Source organism: Amphiura filiformis, chromosome 8, assembly GCF_039555335.1.
Source record: "Amphiura filiformis chromosome 8, Afil_fr2py, whole genome shotgun sequence".
Classification (NCBI taxonomy): Eukaryota; Metazoa; Echinodermata; class Ophiuroidea; order Amphilepidida; family Amphiuridae; genus Amphiura; species Amphiura filiformis.
In genome coordinates this window covers 26,516,239-26,538,077 of record NC_092635.1, presented here as the reverse complement: position 1 = coordinate 26,538,077, position 21,839 = coordinate 26,516,239, and the positions used below count along the sequence as shown (strand labels likewise).

General features: G+C 36.8%; 2 protein-coding genes across 2 annotated transcripts in view; one reads left to right on the top strand and one right to left on the bottom strand.

Moving 5' to 3' along the window:
- LOC140158872 (steroid 17-alpha-hydroxylase/17,20 lyase-like) overlaps positions 1 to 21,839 on the bottom strand; it is a 76,827-nt gene that overhangs the window by 23,945 nt on the left and 31,043 nt on the right.
- LOC140158875 (UDP-glucose 4-epimerase-like) lies at positions 875 to 20,379 on the top strand. The gene is made up of 8 exons (XM_072182137.1): positions 875 to 1,093; positions 2,795 to 2,910; positions 3,756 to 3,869; positions 9,102 to 9,281; positions 10,986 to 11,166; positions 12,345 to 12,517; positions 13,065 to 13,179; positions 17,972 to 20,379. The coding sequence occupies exons 1-8, from the start codon at positions 961 to 963 to the stop codon at positions 18,025 to 18,027; spliced, it is 1,068 nt and encodes a 355-aa protein (XP_072038238.1). The 5' UTR covers positions 875 to 960; the 3' UTR covers positions 18,028 to 20,379.

Genomic DNA, 21,839 nt, shown 5'->3' with positions numbered 1-21,839 from the left:
TTTAAATTGATGGTTTGATTTGCTTATTAATGATTGACCATATTTGTGCCAATTGTGATCAAAATAAATGAACAAAAGTACTAAATATTGTTTGACTGTGTGTTATTCTGTTGTCAGTATTTTAAGGGTATTAATGTTTATGCAAAAGTGAAAGCGAGTACTAAAGTTGACAGTCACATAAATATGAAATATGAATATTATGTCAAATATTGTCAAGTAATGAAATAGTCACCTTTTCATATCCAATGTTTGAAACAGGGACACTACTGTGTAATCTTTGATGACTCCTCTCAACAGGTATAAATTACTAGTCAACCAAGTATTTAGTAGTCCTATACCAATAAATCAACTCTCATTTAATATACCCTCATTGTTATTTTGTCAATAGGATTCAGTGAACCAATGCATTTGTATTTTTGTCACAAAAGTTTTTCTGGTATGTCAAGGTCTTCATCGGAGTTAAAACTTTGTCAAGCATAGTGGTTTCCCAAAGCTGTTTCAGGCAGAAAATGCACCGCATATGAATACCATACACTTGGCGTTGGACTATTGGTGAGAATCAGTCAGCAGTCCTTACACCTTTCTGGAACAACTCTTACAGGATTAAGGGTTATCTTGGAGGATTATTCAATATCATCGATGATATTACTGTTTTATTACAATAAAATTTTAAAAAGGCATTAATATTTCCTGACAGGTAGTGTTACATTACCATTTCATATGCACCCCGGATATGAATGTGATCATATTACACACATGATTGCACCTAAAATTGTTCATGCAACAAACTACGATTCCACTTGAAACACCCATATATGCATAGTCTATCCCTGTCATACAGCTGTGTCTTGTTGCAGTCTATGATTGCACTGTTTTGAAGTAATTAATTTTGATTGGAAATTTGCAAAAAATAGTCAATCTTTCATTTGAGCATAAATTCTCTTCTGTGATTGGAGCAGTATGGCAAGCAAGGATAGCAGATGTGTTCTTGTAACAGGAGGTGCTGGGTATATTGGAAGTCATTGTGCTGTAGAGATACTACAAGCTGGTCATGATGTCATTATCATTGACAACTGCTGCAATGCTGTCACAGGTTGGTATAACCATACATAAAGGTTTTTAAATTTTTTTATGTCGAGCATATCTAGGCATTAACAGCTGAATTCTAGGAGATAATGCTGACGAATCTTCGGCCAGGCACAAGTGACCTGGTGAACGCAGAGGGTCGCAGTAGATAGCTGGTCGGGGCAATTTTACAGGACAAGTCGCCAAAAATCGGGCTTATTACCCTGTATGTGCAGGATATTTTTATACCAATTGAGGAACATATACAAATTGCTAGACCATATATCATACTATAAGCAATCGCAAGGAGTGTAGTGCTTTTTTTAATATTAAATTATCTATTAATTATAATTAAAATAATTTGTAACTAAATAAAAGTTATGAATCCACTTTCTTTTTTTATTTGATCTGATGTCTTTATTTGATCATGTCAATCATTGCTATGATATTCAAAAAAATGTTGAAGAGGAAACACACAATCCAAACTAAAGAATTAAGTAAATAAACATGCGCGTATATTGGGGGAGGCGCTTTGGGGCGAGGAGTCTGCCAGGAAGCAGGGGGCCGCAAAAAGGACGGCACAGCAAATTATTTTTCAAGGTTGCTAGTGCCTATTATCCTTCTTTTAATTTTTTTTGCTCTTCACTTTTTCAATCCATCCAAAAAAATGTTGAATCAACCTTTTTGTGCTGTTGCTTACACGGGGTGGCAAAAAATGTCACTGGTAAACAATGCCATGTCCAGCTTTCAACATGAAATGAATATTCTTGAGTATTTATATATATGTACATGGTGCTCTCTCCGTTACACTCACCAGCTCGCTTTAAAACCTGGACCGCTTGTCAAAACATCTTCCTATCGCGACCGGGCCTTTGCAGTGGTGGCACCCTTCCTCTGGAACAATATCCCTTTCACCATCCATTCTGCTGTCTCCATTAATCAATTCAAGACCAAGCTCAAAACTTTCTTGTTCAATTAATTGACCCTGTTTTTATGCTTGTCATGTTCACGCCATTTTGTAGTAGTTTAAGTTGTAGTGTAAGTTGTAGTTAGCGCTTAGAAACCTTTGTATTTTGCGCTTGATAAATGTTGTTAATTATTATTATTATTATTTACCAAGAGATACCGGTATCCTACCTGGTTAATTGTTTGACACACAAAACAAATTACCAGTATTCCAGGCACTTCAATATCATGCAATAAATATGAAACATGATCTTCATCTGTGGTGCTGCCTTTTTTAAAGACAGTTCTTGTTTGTGATGTAACTTCTGTTGTTTATTGAAAACTGATTTCCGATTGCAAGGCAAGTTTGTCCAGTCTGATCTGAAAGACAAGACCAAAATTAATGTTGAATAAAAGCAATCCCACTACATAAAACAGCTGGTATATTGTGACTTTATTAGATTTTGTTTTTAATTCATAAATGAAAAATTTGAGATGGCATGTCATGATTTACAAAAAAAAAAAGAGACTACAGGCTGTAACAATAAAACTTATACAATTGCAATTTTGTTTTTCAGAAAAGAATAAAAGATCATGGCAACAATGTTATATGCAGTGGAATCAGTAAGATCTTGGCTAACAGAAAAACTTTACTTGGTTTCTTTACTACTTCGGGCTCAAACTGGCTCATTCTGTTGATGCATCATGTGCGCATGGTTTAATTCTTCAGGATTGAAGCATTGATTGGCCAATTAACTAAATTGCCAATATTAATCTTATACAGGTACTGGTGGCATACCAGAAAGCATCCATAGAGTATGTCAAATCACAGGGAAACAAGTCAAATACCATCAGGTGGATATAGTGGATATAGAGGCCCTAAGAGATGTATTCTCTAAGGTAAGACCAGTGGTAGCATACACCAGCATTAATTTGTATTTGGAGGGGAGGGCTAATGGTGCAAGATAATTTGGGCAGGGGATATTGTCTTAATGATAATTCAGAGAAAGATCTAAGAGAGACATGGGCAGGGCTCAAATTTCAGGGAGGCCACCAAGGCCATTCATTGCTTGCCCCTTTTCAGTTTTGGCCTTGGCAACTTCAAGGCATTCTTCATCACTTGTTGGTCTTGGTGCCCTTCTTTGTCTTTGCCAAGTGGCCTTGAAAATGGGTGCCCCCCAAAAATAAGATTTGAGGCCTGCATGGGAGATAATCATTTTGTTCACCATAAATCGAAATTATGTGTAATATTAAGCGCTATTTCAAAATATTACAACAGCGTTGTACAATAGCATTTAACATGGTTAAGAATAATTTGTAATGCTCCTGGCAAGATGACACAAGACAATTCTCAAAATAAAATATATTGATATTAAACCGTGATGTTAGAAGGCCCGCCGATTACGAGCTGATCAAACTATAGGGGGCTTCTCACAATGACAGCTTCTATCCTGTGGAGATGGGCGCATACTTCCCCTGTTATTATGCAAGCGCCCTCTTGCAATTGGGTAGCCACTGGGTCGAAGGTCAAAAAACATGGGAGGAAGAAATGAAGGACATTTGGATGGCCGTGTGATGATTGGATTTGATAAATAAATAAAGAATAAAGAACAATGAAATGTTTATGAGAGCCTCTATCTTTGAGTGAGTTTCCCCAGCGATCCCTGAAGGACCCCGCAAAACTCCCTTTCAGCCTAGCTACGCCATGTATTCCTAACATACTGTGTTGTATTTTTCCTATCTAGTATAGTATTGATGTTGTTATTCATCTAGCTGCACTTAAAGCTGTAGGAGAATCAGTGAAGAGACCCTTGGATTATTACAAAGTCAATTTCATTGGAACTTGCAATATCGTTCAAGTAAGTCCAACCAGTCTGATAACCTAAAGATTTAACAGATAAAGTCATTCACTTGTATAGCTGCAAATTTACTGTAATTTCACACTAGACATTAATATAAAGCCATAATATATGATACTAGATTTCACGGTTCTCGGGTTGGGCGGTTCTCGTGATAGGCCTATACTTGTCCTAACCTTTCAAACTACTACGATATACGTATCTCAATGATTAAGACACAACTTGCTCAACTTTGTTTTGTAGCTGAGACGCTTACTTCGGTACCCATAATCTGAAAACCCATCGTTCGCCTCTTTCAAGCCCTGTCCTGCTACCACATTGGAGGACCCAAAATACCCCGAAATTCTAGTAGGCCTAGTGTCTGGATGTAGGCCGTCCATTCAATCGGGAGAAATGTGAACGCCGGGTGTGAAAGCAAACAGGTTATATAGGCCACCATAACTGATGTTTTTTATGTTAATCATGTCTTGAAAATAGGCCTATTGGTCCGATGAGATGCACCTGTTAGTCACACTGTAATGCTTTCCGATACGCAATGCGGTACCCTGCGCACACCCATAGACATATGGGTTTGTCTGGGCGCACACCCATGTTGATACTCCGCGATAGCACACCACGAGCACACGATATCGCACCGCGAGTATGCGATATCGCACCGCGCAAACGCGATCTCGCACCACGCGAACGCGATAGCGCGCGGACGGACGGACACTCTGTGATTAGTATTATGATGATATGATATGATATGATATGATATGATATGATATGATATGATATGATATGATAATATGATATGATATGAATAATATGATATATATGATATTGGTCAAATGTTAATTTTGTTATTCTTTGCCAAAAATTATGAAATATTATTAGTATTAACTGAAATAATGTGGAAAAAATAAAGCTTAAAAAAAAATTCATTTTGTGAATGAGCAATTTAAATTTAATTATTCAGTCCTGAAAAATATTAATTGTCCTGCATAAAGTGAGATTGAATTCTTCCACAAAGTCCACTTCAAAACAAGAAGAGTCTTTAAAAAGACATCATTATGGAACAGTGATAATGGGATTAATAATTAAAATAGAAGGTATAATTAGAGTCACGCGGTAGCATGACCAGCAAGTTTTAAAAAAAAAAAAAACGACTGATAAAGAAGAATAAACAGATGCACCGCAAGACTATATTTACACGGAACAAAACGCTATTGTTCTATGATATTTTTCGCTGGGTACAAAATATATCTAAAACCATGCTAAATCGTATTTACTGTCCAAAGTGTCATATTTTAATAACTCTTTATTTCAAAAGTTACACCAATCTTACAGTCAATCCGATTGTTTGATAATAAACAAACATTCTTGCTTTATTTCACGCGGTATTTCATAGCCAAAATTAGTGGCAAATCATAGCTAATCATACTGATATCCACAATCTTTCGTCACTGCTACAGCCATACATGGCTGTCACTGTCGCACTAATTTTTCAGATTCACTTTCAAATATACCCAGGCAGTTTCCTGGATACCCTACATACAAATTCTGGACCCCATTCGCCAAAAAATCAAGTTTTTCACAATTCTTTTATTCTTTCCGGACCACAGCATATATTCCTATTAATAAATACTCCACTTTCACACATCGTAATAACGGGACGTCCCCGTGGCGAAGTGGTTAAGGCCATGGACTTCTAATCCATTTATGAATTTTTGCTCAAGTTCGAAACTTCCCATCACTTTTTTTTTTTTTATGTTTTATTAATCAATTTATTGTCGTAAATCAAGAATAACACCATTTCGAGCATCCATTACTATTGTGATATTTTTTTTTTTCATCAAACAAACATGTTTGATTTTTTATTCACATTTAGGCCTAGGCCTTGGGCCTACTTTCACCATCCAGATGCTATCACCATGCCTGACTATCATGGCATCTTCGTCATTTAAAACACATTTATCAGTGGCTCTGTTCACAGCTCAGACTGAAATTATATTTGATTTAAATATTATAAATGAAAATCACAAACCGCGAAAGATCGCCAACAACTGCCGCTGAATATTGATATCCAACTAGATTTCCCCACAGGGCTAAAGGGCAGGACTTAATAAGGGAATTAAAATCACAAACCGCGAAAGATCGCCGACAACCGCCGCTTAATAGGGGTATCCAACTAGGGCTACAAAGAACTACAAACCGCGAAATTTGGATATCCAACCAGATTGCCCGCAGGCCTATCGATTATATGGATATCCAACAAATTAAGACCACAAACCGCGAAAGATCGCCAACAACTGCCGCTCAATATTGATATCCAAGTAGATTGCCCGCAGGGCTATAAAGAACCACAAACCGCGAAATTTGGATATGGAACTATTGCCCCACAGGGCTTCAAAGAACCACAAACCACGAAATATGGATATCCAACAAGCTTAAACTACAAATTAGCTCCCGATAGAGAGCAGGACTTGATGAGGGAAATTAAAACCACAAAACACGAAAGATTACAAAGAACCACAAACCGCGAAAGAATAGATTGCCCGCAGGCCTATTATAAAGAATCACAAACCACGAAATACGGATATCCAACAAGCTTAGACTATAAACTAGCTCCCGATAGAGGGCAGGGCTTGATGAGGGAAATTAAAACCACAAACCACGATATTCAACTATATTGCCCCGCTGGGCTACAAAGAGCCACAAACCCCGAAATTTGGATATCCAATTAGATTGCCCGCAGGCCTATCGATTATTCGATTATAAAGAACCACAAACCGCGAAAGATCAACAACAACTGCCGCTCAATATTGATACCAACTAGATTGCCCCGCAGGGCTATAAAGAACCACAAACTGCGAAATTTGGATATGCAACTAGATTGCCCCACAGGGCTACAAAGAACCACAAACCACGAAATATGGATATTTAACAAGCTTAAACTATAAATTAGCTCCCGATAGAGTGCAGGGCTTGATGAAAACCACAAACCACGAAAGATCACTGACAACCGCCGCTTAATAGGAATATTCAACTAGGTTGCCCCGAAGGGCTACAAAGAACCACAAACCGCGAAATTCGGATAGCCAAGTAGATTGCCCCGCAGGGTTACAAAGAACCAGCAACATTAAAACACGATTATCTGGGGCATTTAGACGCTTCCGTAGTATAGGCTTAAATATATGCGCATTTACCAGTTCCGACATGAAGTAGGCCTAAATCGGATTTACTCTATATGTGTCTCTCTGGCATTGACAACATTGGGTGTGTGTTGTTCATATTTACATTTTATTTACTTATTACGTAGCTTTGAATAGTTAAAGTATATTAAAATGTTTATTGATCATTGTGTACGCCTCTGAACATTACAGTCACGCGTGACGAGCAAGTTTTAAAAATAAACGACTGATCAAGTTTTGTTTAATTATTTATTGTCATGAATCAAGAATAGCAACTTCAAACATCCATTTTTCGTTTTATTCGTTTTATGGTGCACTTCGTAACCTGATTTTCCAAGCTTGGAGCTGCTTGGCTACATTCATAAAAAGAAAAGAAATCTACCAAAAAAACGTTGACAACGTAAAGAAATCAGCAAGTTTAAATCTCGGCTCACTTTTTGAAACTTGGTCCCATTTGAACACCAACAGCAAATCAGTGTTTTTATTTCATTTCAACAGAATACAGCGTTTCCAACAAGATTACAAACAAGCCTACTTGTTATTCGTTTAATTCAATCATTAATCATGATATTATAAAACAAAACACAAAAGATATTGGCTTATCATGCAAGAACAAGATAATAACCGTTCAGGTCGTTCCAGAAAGCTTACAAATTAATATCGCATCTGCACATAACACTTCTGGAAATGTTTTAAATTGATGTAAATATGATAAAGTTTAAATCAGTACCTTTTACAAATGGGACCAAGTTTCAAAAAGTGAGCCGAGGTGGGTTTTTTTAAACTTGCTGATTTCTTTACGTTGTCAACGTTTTTTTGGTAGATTTAATATTACACTAACACAGCACATTCAAATATCCTTTCAGTTCTGATATTCAGTAATACATGGTGTCCCAAAAAAAAGAGGCCCCTCATTGCGCCCTCTTTTTCTCCTATTTTAGAAAAGTTGATCAAGTATATGTTGGTATGTAAAGAAGCCTTTATCCGTTAACTTTAATAAACCGAAACAATTATTTCAATCAGCTCATAACTTTTGAAGATATACCCTTTTAAAGAAATGTGTCTGTTTTTCACTCTGTCCACGGAGGAGGTTTGGCTACTTCAAAGATTGAAAAGTGCATATACCATGCATGAATATAAAACATTCCTCGATGATAACTTTATAAAATAACGACTTTATTTTAGGGAATGGGATTTACCGGTGGGCTTATGGGATAAGGATTTTGTTAAGTGTCATTAATTTGGGCGAAATTGATGTGAGATGGGAATTCTTTTGCTATACTTGCAATTACTTATGTTTTTCTCGGTTATTTTATGCCTTTTTGTTTTATTATGCTTCTGACTTTCTTACTTTATTGTTTCTTGCTTTCTTTTTATTGACAATATAAGTCATTTCTCTTTTTGGAATAAAATGTAGCCCTGAAAAGGGCTGTTTAGTTTGTCTTTGGTTCTTTTGAAGTGAGTTTACTGTGCTGCTCTGCCCTCTACCTGGTTGCCTCCTTGACGAATACAGGTTTCAGCCCTAGTCCTCATTGCATCAGTTGCATTGCGTACCAACCTTGTGCGCCGGATACTTGCGAATATAGCAGTAATATGTTTGCAAAGATCTTGGATTTTGCCACAAATGAAGAAATCAAGTGGTGTGAGGTCTGGTGATCTTGCAGGCCACTCCACAGCATGACCCATCCAAACCACTCTGTTTGCTATCCGTGGACAGAGTGAAAAACAGGTACTTGTCTTTAAAAGGGCATATCTTCAAAAGTTGAAATAATTGTTTTGGTTTATTAAAGCTAACAATTAAAGGGTTCTTAATACATACCAAAATATATTTGATCAACCTTTCAGAAATAGGCGAAAAAGAGGGCGCAATGAGGGGCCTTTTTTTTTGGGACACCCTGTACATGTATAATTAGGAATCTGATATAAATCTATCCACTTAACAATTCTACATCTATGTCAAACATTAGATTTGGTATTAAAACTTTTCAAAAGAGCGAATTACATCCCATTTCAAGGACCAATTTGAGTAACCAGATATTTTATTTTAATAATTTTAAAGGTAATGAAAGAACACAATATGAAGAATCTGATATTTTCAAGTTCTGCCACAGTATATGGGCATTCCAATGCTGTTCCATTTGTTGAGACTCTACCCACTGGAATAGACATAACCAGTCCATATGGGAAAAGTAAATATTTCACAGAAACGATGCTCAAAGATGTGTGTAGTCAGGATAAGGTAAGATCAGCTATTCCAGTTGAAATCCATAATCTCTTACACAAGGAGTGTGAATTTCAAATGGGCTTACCTAAATATCGGGTGATGCCGAGACTTTGCTACTAACATATTTGCTACTAAACAAAGGAGCATGCAAAGAACTGAATTTTTGATGGGCAAATCACTGAATAGGCCTTTATTTGCTAAATGCGCTTCACTTAAATGCAAATAAAATATTTTCATACGCGCTGCCACTGTTTCCCTAAACATATTAAGGAGGCTGTGTACTCTCAGACATGCATGTAGCAAAAGTGCAATAACTTTGTAATTATTCGCGCAAGACATATAAAAGTATACATTTTTATGAAGGCAAGACATCAATAAATCTTAATATAAATACAGATTTGGGGTAAAAACAACAATTATAAAGAAAATCACAAAAAGTGAGTTTTTGGCAATATTTGTTAGGTACATCATAACAAAAAAAAACACTCTTTCCAAAATATTTTATTTTTAGCTCAATCTTGAGGCTCCATTCCAAAAATGTTTTTTTTTAAATTTTTTTGATATTGGCCTTATTTTTTGAGATATTGACCATATAAGGCATCAAATTGAACTTTTAAAATTCACAAACGCCTATTTGCACAAAATGATGCCTAAAATCGGAAATAGACCAAAATATAAAAAATGAGAAAACTGTTTCTTGAGTCGATCATGCTTTTTACGATGATCATATTTGCTTACTTATAGATGCTGTATTTATTGAGTTATCGTGTACCTAAATCGTCATTTTACTGAGAAAATGAACATTGAAATAATGGCCGTTGAAGTTTAAAGTCGTCACATTTTGCACTTTCATCGAATCTCGCAGGAGAATGCGGCAGTTTTTATTTTTCTACCTTACATTACATAAACATCGGGTAAATCCACGGCCCCTTGAGAAGTTTGAGCGAAATCCATTCATAACTTGATATTTAAATCGGGGATAGAACTTGAAAAACCCACATTTTATCAGCTAAAACGGAGCCATTTGACCACTAGGTTTTTGTGCTTCCATGGTGTAGCGTATTTGTGCGTTAACAAATTGCGCGATACGCAACGTGATGCGTTCTTGCGCGCATGTACCCTGCTGGTACAACAAAGATTTTCTTTCCTTTTCAATTTCAAACACGAGTGGAATAGTGAAATAAAATCCTTAAAATATTGCAGTTGGAGTTTACAAATCTGGATTTTCCTTCCTTGTATTTATAAAAAACATAACAAAGTACAAACATATCAAAAAAACTCAATTTTACGAAAGAAAAAATGTCTAGAGTACACAGCTGCCTTAAGTACACACAAAACAACATTCATATCGCAAGATGACGCCTTGCCGCAGTAGCTCAGGACTTGGTGTTGTGCTGATTACAGGATAAAGGCCTATCCTTAAGCCTACTTACCACACTCAAGACCTAGCCTTTCAACAAGGCTCTGCCTGGACCACCGTGGTGGGAGCGCCACGTATAATATTTCACCGCTTGCTGCCGCGGCGAAGCTCAGCAGCTTCGTCGCTCGCCCCCGAAGGATCGCGACTACCCAAGACCAGACCAAGAGAAAGGTTCGGTTAACTTACCCAACAAACTCCAAATTGGGAAAAAGCGAAAGAAAACTTACCTCTTTCTGTTAGAAAAACATTTAATAGTATGAGTATACTACATACAAGTTTGACTCTTTGTTATATTTCAGAGCTGGAATATGATTTTGCTGCGTTACTTCAATCCTGTTGGTGCCCATCCATCAGGGTTACTAGGGGAATACCCATCTGGTACACCCAAGAATCTCATGGCAAATGCTGTCCAGGCTGCACTAGGGAATATACCACATTTAAAAGTGTTTGGTAATGACTACGACACACCCGATGGAACTGGTATGTCTGTAAGACTTTCGGGTACAGTGGGGTGGGTTTGGGTGGGATGGTCCATCCATCAGGGTTACTAGTGGAATATCTACCTGGCACCAGTGTTCGAAATATGCCTAAAAAAGTTACAGGCCAGCCGGGCTTGACCTTAAAAAGTTACCAGCCAGCCGGGCCGGCAACTATATATGCCAAGCAGAAAATTTACCAGCCAGGCCAAAAAGTTACAGGCCAATGGCCGGCTGACCGGCCCTATTTCAAACGCTGCCTGGCACACCAAAGAATCTCATACCGGAGTGTTTGGTAATGACTATGACACACCTGATGGAACTGGTATGTCTGTATTGAGTTTGGGGTGGGGTGGGGTAGGATGTATGGCTTAGGTGGAGAGCCTATTGATATCAGGATTAGAGACAGTCTGGCAGGAAACTTAATAATCTCATGGCAAATGCTGCCCAAACTGTAGTTTCAGCATATTATATTGGATGGCTTTTAGTGTGATACATAAATATACCGCATGAGCCATGGAAATACCGACCGACAGGTGACAGGTGATGTGAGTCCATTTGAAATCGATACTCCCTTTGTGAGAGATTAAGGTCATGTCTTCCATAGGGGGTGTATAGATTTCAAATGGAATAGCACGTATACAAAGTAAATGAGTACTAAGAAGTGAATGAAGATGTCATAAAGAAAGCCATTTGTCTAATTGTTTGATATACAGTGATTCTATATATTTGTTATCATTTAAAGTAATGAATCAAACTCCTTGTTCTCATACCAGTGTAAAGCATGATACCCAGATTATCAATGCAGTGTCACTATCTCCACAATTTGGTAGCAGCAGTATACATGTAGCAGAATTGCAATGTACAATTTTGAATAATTTCCTTTAAAACGTTCCATAGACATGCTCCCCCACTGAAGATTTAGCAAAAGTCTTCCACAGAGGGAGTATGGGTTTCAACAAATACAATAGACAATTTGGTAACTTCCATTTGAGATATTCTCTCTCGTTGTGGAAGATATAGGTAGAACCATACACAGAGGAATATGGGTTTCAAAACAACTATCCCTTGCAGTTCCATTTGAAAAACTTACTCCCTCTGTGGAAGATGTTTCTTAAATCTTCCACAGGGGTATGCAGATTTCGAATGGAACACCCAATGTATATCTTCATCTTGATACAGGTGTTCGTGATTATCCTCATGTAGTTGATTTAGCACAAGGTATTGCAGCAGCTTTAGCCAAAATAGAAGACAATAATAACAGCTGTGGATTGAGAATATACAATCTTGGAGAAGGGCGGGGTTACTCCGTACTGGAAATGATTGCAGCTCTAGAAAAAGCTTCCGCAAAAAAGGTTAGATATTGTTTTTATTTAAAGTTGTTATCTAACTACACAACATCTGGCCTGGGACACCCTAAAATCAACTGCTTTAAATTGATATCAGTGCAAACTATAGCACATTGCGGTCTGTGTCCATTGATCAATGTTGGTTGTGCCCATTTTGTTGTAGTGGGGCAGTTTAGTCCAAAACACTCCCATACTGGACCAACAATGGATCCCTTTGAATATTTTATGAGAGTTAATTGCTGGCCCAATTAAATGTAAAAGAGTGAAAAGTTACCTAGGACAATAGGGGGCCAGCAACTCTCATAAGGTTTCTGGCGAAACTGTCAGCAAAAAAACGTAAGTTTTTCCTTTGGTCTTGACAAGGAACTTTTATTAGCTATTTTTTCTTCAAGTGAATCTGCGTGCCATGTAGACAGTTGCTAGTATTGCATGCTGATCACGGGCGGAGTTGCCAAATAATGTGAAAGCCCAAGAAGCGGGAAACCGCGGAAACACAGGAAAATCTCATGCCTGTAAGATTTACACTGAACTGACTTTATTTATTCCTTTGCAGGTACCTTATGTTATTGAAAAGCGAAGACCTGGAGATATTGGTACATTTTACAGTGATCCCACATTAGCATGGAAGGAACTAGGATGGAAAGCTACAAGGAGCTTAGAGGAAAGGTGTAAGTTTCACTCCCTAATAGATGATTTGAAATCATTTGAAATTACTAATAATTAGTTCAGATGGAGTAAAAATCTCACAACCAATCACACACACTGGTGATGAGCATGTGCCATGGTACCATTGTTCACACCAATCATATCGCTCATTCTACAAAATCCGGTGCCAATAGCCTTTTTTCCATTCTTTGGTCCACAAACACTTTGTCGAGCATTTAGGGCATCAAATATGTTGTTTTTCTGGTAGAACTCAACGAGATCTACACGGACATATATAGTTTTCCATACTTTAAATGCTTTCTTCAGCCTGATTAACCCTTGCAAAGGCTCCAAAATCGCTAAAAATGCGTTTCCACTGCTCAAGTGTCAAATCTGACCCTTAATATTTTCTTTGAATAAATGCGATATCTTTACATATTTGTTGTTTTTTAATTAGATAACGCACCATCATATTGTTTATCAACATTATTTTTAGTGATTAAAACGTCTTTGTGTAATTCTAAAATAAATTGCACTTTCCACCAAAACGCTGTGAGCTACGTTACCCCTTTTTAACACACGTTATTGGAAAGAAGTAAAACAGAGGTATCAATGTAATTTGCGGTTTTTGAAAGGAAACACTCATAGGTTTTTTAAAATCACAGTAAAAATCGTGATGCTGTAGCATTTTTGGCATAGAAATGTTGTAAACATTGAAATTTCAACCGACCATGTTAAGATTGGTGAGCTACGTTACCAGGATTCTATAGTATGCACTTCCTAATAACATGTGAAAGCTACCAGTGGTCGAACCCCATTTATATTAGAATTAACCGACATAACGTTCTAACGTTCGCAAATCACATTAAAAACCAGTGAACTACGTTACTGTGAGCTACGTTACACACTCATTTACGCATCTTCAAAACTTCTATGAAATGGTGAAATCTGTTTTACATTTCACTCAAGTGATCTTTAGTTTGCTTTTTATGACCTTGGATTGAGTAAAACCAGCCCATTTTGTAGTCAGTAACATAGCTCACATTACATTGAGTTTTAGTGTTAAAAACATCATGACTTCCTGAAAGAAAAATATGCAAGTGGTGTTGGCAATTTTTTACATCTGAAAGTAGTGATACATTTACTCTTAAAAACACAAAAAGCAGGTCTTTTTGAACAACTTTTATTTTTTCAATTTTTATAGTGGATTGGCACCGGATTTTGTAGAATGAGCGATATACCATGTTGCTCTTATGAAACCTGGCTACACCACGGATGCAGCATATTGAATGTGGCATCCACTACGTGGTCAAAATACATTCAAATAGCCAGAAATTGATTGGCTGAATGATTGATGGTTGCACATGATTAGTGTTTTTCATAAAAAATTCCTCCCTAAAAAGGTCTATTAGAACTTGACATCTGTGGGGCAACTTTTTCCTGATATTGCACCAGGATAATTAATGATATTTATAGGGCTGGAAAAATACAAAAGCTAACTTGTGGTAATTTTCATAAATAGGCCTGTTTGTAATGGGAGTCCAAAAATTATGCATCTTTTTTTAGTATAAAACTTCTTTGGGTACAAAGTTTGATATTAAGGTATTCTTATTCAGGGAATATTTTTGATGGCAATGTGAAACTTGGTCAGGGAGGTCCTTAAGGGAAGGGGTATGAACGTTTGGACAGTATTTATTGTGGGACATTAGAGCACATCAGACATATCGAATTGCATTCTGAATACGAAGAATGTCCTTCTGATATCAAATAATTTTGATTTTTGAAATTCGCAATGTAATACACATTTTATGGCAAATCATTAAAAATTGATATTTTTGATATTTAACAGTACTCGAAGTAAACTTTATAAATCTGATGATTTATACTTAAAGGTGAACCTCATTGAAAATAAAGTTATACATCAATGGAAAGCTTATGATGTCAGGATACTAAAAACTATTTTTTCCGATTTTTTTGATGGCCAATAAAGCTGAAAAATTAAAAAAACGAATGAATTTTTGGTCTTTTTTAAGGCGCCCAAAAAGCACCCAAATCAATCGTCTATGACCTTGGGAATGCTTGTGACGTAAGTTCAGGGTTCGCAGTCACGTGATCCTGCTCGGAAACATGTAAACAAGACTTGCTTCCTGTACTTTGCAAGCTGCCCGGCAAGTCTGATTTTCACAATAAAGCTTGAAATTAGAGGAATCTTCAAGTTGCTGGTTCCTTCTATATATATTAGAAATAATAGAATTATTGTCAACACGTAAATTTTCCGTAAATTTTGACAAAATCAGTCATAACTAGCTGGGTATAATTGGGTAATTGAGTTTGAATTTCGCGCTGGGATCTATTCCATGCGCAAATGCTTGCTGCTGCCGTTCATGTCATGGACTGAATAAACATGATCGAATAACAAATTAAATACTTTCATGAAAGTTCATCTGTGTTGGTATAAATCATGATTTTGATTAAAACTTTTGATCCAAACACAAGGAATTAATTCCTACCTCGGAATTTTCAGATGGTACTCCATCTTTCATCAGCGAGTGATACAGTCACTCACTCGCTGATGAAAGATGGAGTACCATCTGAAAATTCCGAGGTAGGAATTAATTCCTTGTTTTGAATCAAAAGTTTAAATCAAATTAAAATTAAATACTTGTTTGTGACATTCCCTATTCTTGATTCATTTTAAAATATCTGATTTAAAAAATATCGTCTTGCAGTAATCAAAAAATTAATAAAAAAGCCGCCGATTTCATCAAATCCAGCCCATATAAACTTGGTTTTCATATTTAGCGCATTGCGGTAATACATTCTTTCCACACAATCACGATTGAAAGAAACAGATATTTAATTATAAAATAAATACAATTTGGGCATTATTTGATGGAATTCTGAAATCTGAATAAAATTAAAATATTGTCACTTGTGTCACGATTCTTTAATGATAGTACAATCGGTATACGGTACTGAAAAGTGAACCATTCATGTTTTATGGATTACCGCACATGATGCGTAAATTGCTGCTGAAGAAGGGACCCGACAGGTGGTTCCAGGGTTTATGCACAAACACAGCGACTCGCTTCGTCCTGCTTGCGTGTGTTTCAGCAGATTTGATCAATCGTTATCTTATATTTGGAACATTTACAGGAATAAATTCAGTTTGCTGATGAAGTAGCAATAAGTTGGAAATATCAGAATGTGAATATAAAATCGGTCATTTTGTCTGCAAGTACAGTACAGTCGCGGATACTGAACACTCGGTGCCGGACTCGGCGACTGAGTTCATCCCGTATGTATCTCACGAGTTCGCCTATCATACATGACCGGTTGTAAAGCTAAGAAATAATTAAAAAATCCTGTACATGTACCTTATTCTATTCCTTCCTTTTTGTCATTGTGATAAGTTCATCTCAACTTGGTGTGACGATCTGAACTGGTAGCACTAGCAGTTATTTTTTTTTTCTGTTTTCATTCCGGTTCTTCGGCGAATCTTTGCTCTTCGTGCTTTACTGTAATATTCCCTATGCATATCAGTGATATCGTGGATGGCTTGGCCTATCCCAAATCACCCCGGCCAGCACTTTTCCCATTTTTAAATCCACACACTTTATTCAGGAACTTCATTCTTGATTTTCCTTCATGTTATTCTTATTTTATTGAAGATATTTTTCATGTAAAGTAAGTTGACAATGACTGAATTCGTGCATTGGCCCGATGCATGCCACAGTAATGCATGGACATTGTGTTTACAATCAAACCCGGAAGTAACTGTGTGTCCCCGTGCTGACGTCATCATCGAAAGCGCCCAATTTGAACGATTTCGTTTTGTAATTTAGGGGGGGTGCCAATATCCAATCTTTGCATGGAGATTATGTCTATCCTGGTGCGTTAGGCAAATAAAAAATATTCTTTTCTGCTTCCTGGCACCATAAGCTTTCCATTGATATATTACTTTAATTTCAATGAGGTTCACCTTTAAAGTGTATGTAGGTGGGATGAAAAGCCAACGATCAATTGAAAATTTTGACCTTTAATATTGAAAATATAAATTTTTTCCCCAAAACACCAAAAAAAAATTAGGTCTTTTTGGGAAAAAAATCCATATCTTCAATATGAAAGGTCAAAATTTTCAATTGATCGTTGGCTTTTCCTCTCAGCTGCATACACTTTAAGAATATATCATTAGATTTATAAAATTTACTTCTATGACTATTATATATCAAAAATTTGACAAATATCAAATTTTAATAATTTGTCATAAAATTTGTATTATATCGTGAATTTCAAAAATGAAAATTATTTGATATCAGAAAGACATGCTTCGTATTCAGAATGCAATTCGATACGTCTGAGGTGCTCTCATGTCCCATAAAAAATACTGTCGAAACGCCATAAACGCTCATTCTAGATCCCTTAAGTATGCCCATCTTAAGTCAGTTGGCTTCCTCCATGCAGCAACGTCAGTGTGAGCTCCAGAGGTTGCCAGTGCAGTATTAAATCACACACATTGACTCCAAGAACTGGTGTGTTTACCAAATGCACATGCAAAGTAACTGTAACATAGCACTGACATCACTGCCTTGAGGAAGTGGGCTATATAACTTTTTGCAGAATTCCTTTTACAAATTATAAACATACTGTTAATCCAGCGCTTACTATATCCCTCAAGGTCCTATGGACACGCTTGACGTCACGCGCATATATGTGATGGTTTACGCATAAAAGGAACCTAGCAACAGATTATAGTAATATGTGCAGGACCAACTTTAATTTTTTTTATAATTATTTCTTTCTCTTTTCTTTCAGGTAAAGACCTGTGGCATTTTCATACCATGAATCCTCATGGATACCTAAAAAACTGAGTCATGCAACAGTTATTGGCAAGCTTCTTGGATTCCCGGTACTCAAGTTTGGTTTTGGTAGGGACGTGCTGCTGAGATTTTGGATTGCACTTGCCACGTGTGTGTTTGGTCACAGGCAAATGCAGGAGGTGCCAAAATTTCAAGACGATTCAATCAGCCTATCAGAACTCCACTTCTGCATTTCGACTGCTCAGTGCCATTTTTTTTTACCTTGAAAACATTTTAAAACACTATAAAACATTTAAAACATTAATTTTGACCTTTATATAACCTGTTAATGTATAATATGTGACACGTTCTGGTCCATGGGGGCCAAAGGAGGCATTTTTGAAAATTGAGTTACTGTAATTATTACATTGTACATATAATAGACTAAAATTTACTGAAAACACTAGCATTCTTGGTTCTAAAGTCATGAAGTTTTGTAATGTCTATTTTCTTGTTATTTTCTTGTTTTTTAACTCCATATTTTCACCTTTATCATTTGCCACCTTTGGCCTGGAGGGGGTTCTCCCTGGTTGAAGGTATACGGGATGCGCCACGGTTTTGGGGTACCTTTTCAGCAGTTATCAATGGGTGGTTTTTCAGTGGAGACCAATGCGCCCAACCCAAAAAAGTGCCCAATAAGGGCAAATTTTGGTGCTTTTTGTGATAAATTGGTATACTGATGGGTGGCAAAAACAGCAAAAAGTAGGTATAGAGAAAGTCTGCGTGGCACATCCCCGTAATTTTTTTCGAAGAACCCCCTCCCCCCTGGACCTTTGGACCAGATTGTGACACATAAAGTGTTTTGACCGAAACCAAAAAACATTTTGTGAAATTGCTTGGTATCATCATCATTCTGGTTGAAGATTTACAGAGATGTGTCATGGTTTTGGGGTATATCTTTTCAGCGATTTGGTATATCGATGGGGGGGGGGGGACCTTTCATGCACACAGGATCAGCCTCAGACAATGGACTACATTACATTACATTACATTACATTACATTACATTACATTACATTACATTACAGGCATTTATATAGCGCATCTACATCAAAAACGATGTGCTTGGAAACACAAGAAACAACAGGAACAATGAAATAAAAAGACAATTAATGCATAAATAACTGAGTTTTGAGAGACCTCTTAAAATAAGATATGGAATCAGAGTTTCTGACAGACTTTGGGAGAGCATTCCATGTTTTGGGAGTAATATATGAGAAAGTGCGATTAGAAGCAAAATGAAGATGGCGTCTGGTATTTGGTAAACTTAGTCGAGTGGCATCAAATGCTGAACGCAGACTTGGTCGTGCTGGATGGTACAAATGCAGGCAAGATAACAAATAGCCTGGAGGGAGTCCGTGTAAACACTTAAAGATGTAAACCGTGATCTTGAAGGTGATGCGTTCACGAATCGGTATCCAGTGAAGTTCTTGAAGGTAAGGTGTGGCATGATCTCGCTTCTGTGCACGGTGGATAAGCTTGGCCGCCCAGTTCTGTATGCGTTGTAGATCTGAGCTGGTGGATCCAAATAAAAGTGCATTAATTGCCATAATCCAATCTAGAAAGCACAAGTGCATGTACAACAAGATGGCATGTGTTGTGATCGAGGTATTTGCAGATGCGATGCGAGTAATGTTGCGCAGTTGCAGATTGAGACCAGAACATAGAGAAGTAATATGAGGTTTCATACACATGGCTGAATCAAAAACAACACAGAGGTTGCGAACCTTGTCTGAGGTTGTGAACCGAGGTTGCGAACCTTGTTTACAAACTTCTTAGTAAAATTTCTCCAGTCATAAAATGAGGAATGAAAAGGATATAAACTAGATTTAAAAGTAATTTATTCCTCTGCATACCAAATCTTACTATACATTATTAGATCCAATTTATAACATTCATAATTAAATCATACTAACTACATATACAAGTCCTATCAAAAATGATGATTCCAAACAAATATCAAGGTGTCAATCTTTCCAATTAAAATTAATAATAAATAAATAATGTGACTGAAGAGGTTCATCAGGTCTGTTGATTAAACAGTTAATTAAAGTTCTTTGCCAAGACCAAACTCGCATTTTTCTGCTGACAGTTTCACCAGAAGCCTTCTGGCTTTCTTAAAGCAATTGATGTTGTATTAATCAACATCAATCGCTTTGAGAAAGCCAGAAGGTTTCTAGCTTAAACTGTCCAGAAAAAATAAGTTTTTCCTTTGGTCTTGTTAAAGAACTTTATTAGCCAAATAAATAATGTTCCTTAAGGGCTGGGGTATGAACGTTTGGACAGTATTTATTGTGGGACATTAGAGCACATCAGACATATCGAATTGCATTCTGAATACGAAGAATGTCATTCTGATATCAAATAATTTTGATTTTTGAAATTCGCAATTCAATACACATTTTATGGCAAATCAGTAAGAAGAGCACCACTGGTGCTGTAGCTCATTTGTTATGGGTTATGGTCAGGAATACCATGCGTAGCTATGTATAGCCATGCATAGATATGTATAGCCATGCATAGCTATGTATAGCCATGCATAGCTATGTATAGCCATGCATAGTATAGCCATGCATAGTTATGTATAGCCATGCATAGCTATGTATAGCCATGCATAGCTATGTATAGCTATGTATAGCCATGGATAGCTATGTATAGCCATGGATAGCTATGTATAGCCATGGATAGCTATGTATGGCCATGTATAGCCATATGTAACCATGTCATGGCCATGTATAGCTATGTATACAGGGCTGCCAACTTTGAAAAACACATTTCAGTATTCTCAAAATCACCATAGTGCTGTGATCAAGCACAAATCAGCATTTTGAAAATATACTTACGGTTCTCAAGATATTTATTTATTCAAGGCATTTATTTATTTGTACCTTTTGCTTGTCGAGTATCCTTTGATTTTATGTTGTTTAATACAGTTTTGTATATTTAATGTCTTGGATGCACCATCGGATAGATGAGTGCCACTGATGTAAAAAGCAATTTCCAAATAAAAACTTGAAACTTAAAAACTACAACACTTTCATGGTAAATGGCATGCATAGCTATGTATAGCCATGCATAGTATAGCCATGCATAGTTATGTATAGCCATGCATAGCTATGTATAGCCATGCATAGCTATGTATAGCCATGCATAGCTATGTATAGCCATGAATAGCTATGTATAGCCATGGATAGCTATGTATAGCCATGGATAGCTATGTATGGCCATGTATAGCCATATGTAACCATGTCATGGCCATGTATAGCCATGTATAGCTATGTATACAGGGCTGCCAACTTTGAAAAACACATTTCAGTATTCTCAAAATCACCATAGTGCTGTGATCAAGCACAAATCAGCATTTTGAAAATATACTTACGGTTCTCAAGATATTTATTCAAGGCATTTATTTATTTGTACCTTTTGCTTGTCGAGTATCCTTTGATTTTATTTTGTTTAATACAGTTTTGTTTGTATATTTAATGTCTTGGATGCACCATCGGATAGATGAGTGCCACTGATGTAAAAAGCAATTTCCAAATAAAAACTTGAAACTTAAAAACTACAACACTTTCATGGTAAATGGCATGCATAGCTATGTATAGCCATGCATAGTTATGTATAGTCATGCATAGCTATGTATAGCCATGCATAGCTATGTATAGCCATCTTGTAGCTATGTATAGCCATGCGTAGCTATGTATAGCCATGCGTAGCTATGTATAGCCATGCGTAGCTATGTATAGCCATGCATAGCTATGTATAGCCATGCATAGCTATGTATAGCCATGCATGGCTATGTATAGCCATGGATAGCTATGTATG

Bases quoted from the DNA above. Each gene is read 5' to 3' on its own strand.
- LOC140158875 (XM_072182137.1), top strand. From the start codon at position 961: ATGGCAAGCAAGGATAGCAGATGTGTTCTTGTAACAGGAGGTGCTGGG. The intron at 1,094-2,794 runs GTTGGTATAACC...AATCTTATACAG, and splicing joins CTGCTGCAATGCTGTCACAG to GTACTGGTGGCATACCAGAA. The intron at 13,180-17,971 runs GTAAGTTTCACT...CTTTTCTTTCAG, and splicing joins AAGGAGCTTAGAGGAAAGGT to GTAAAGACCTGTGGCATTTT.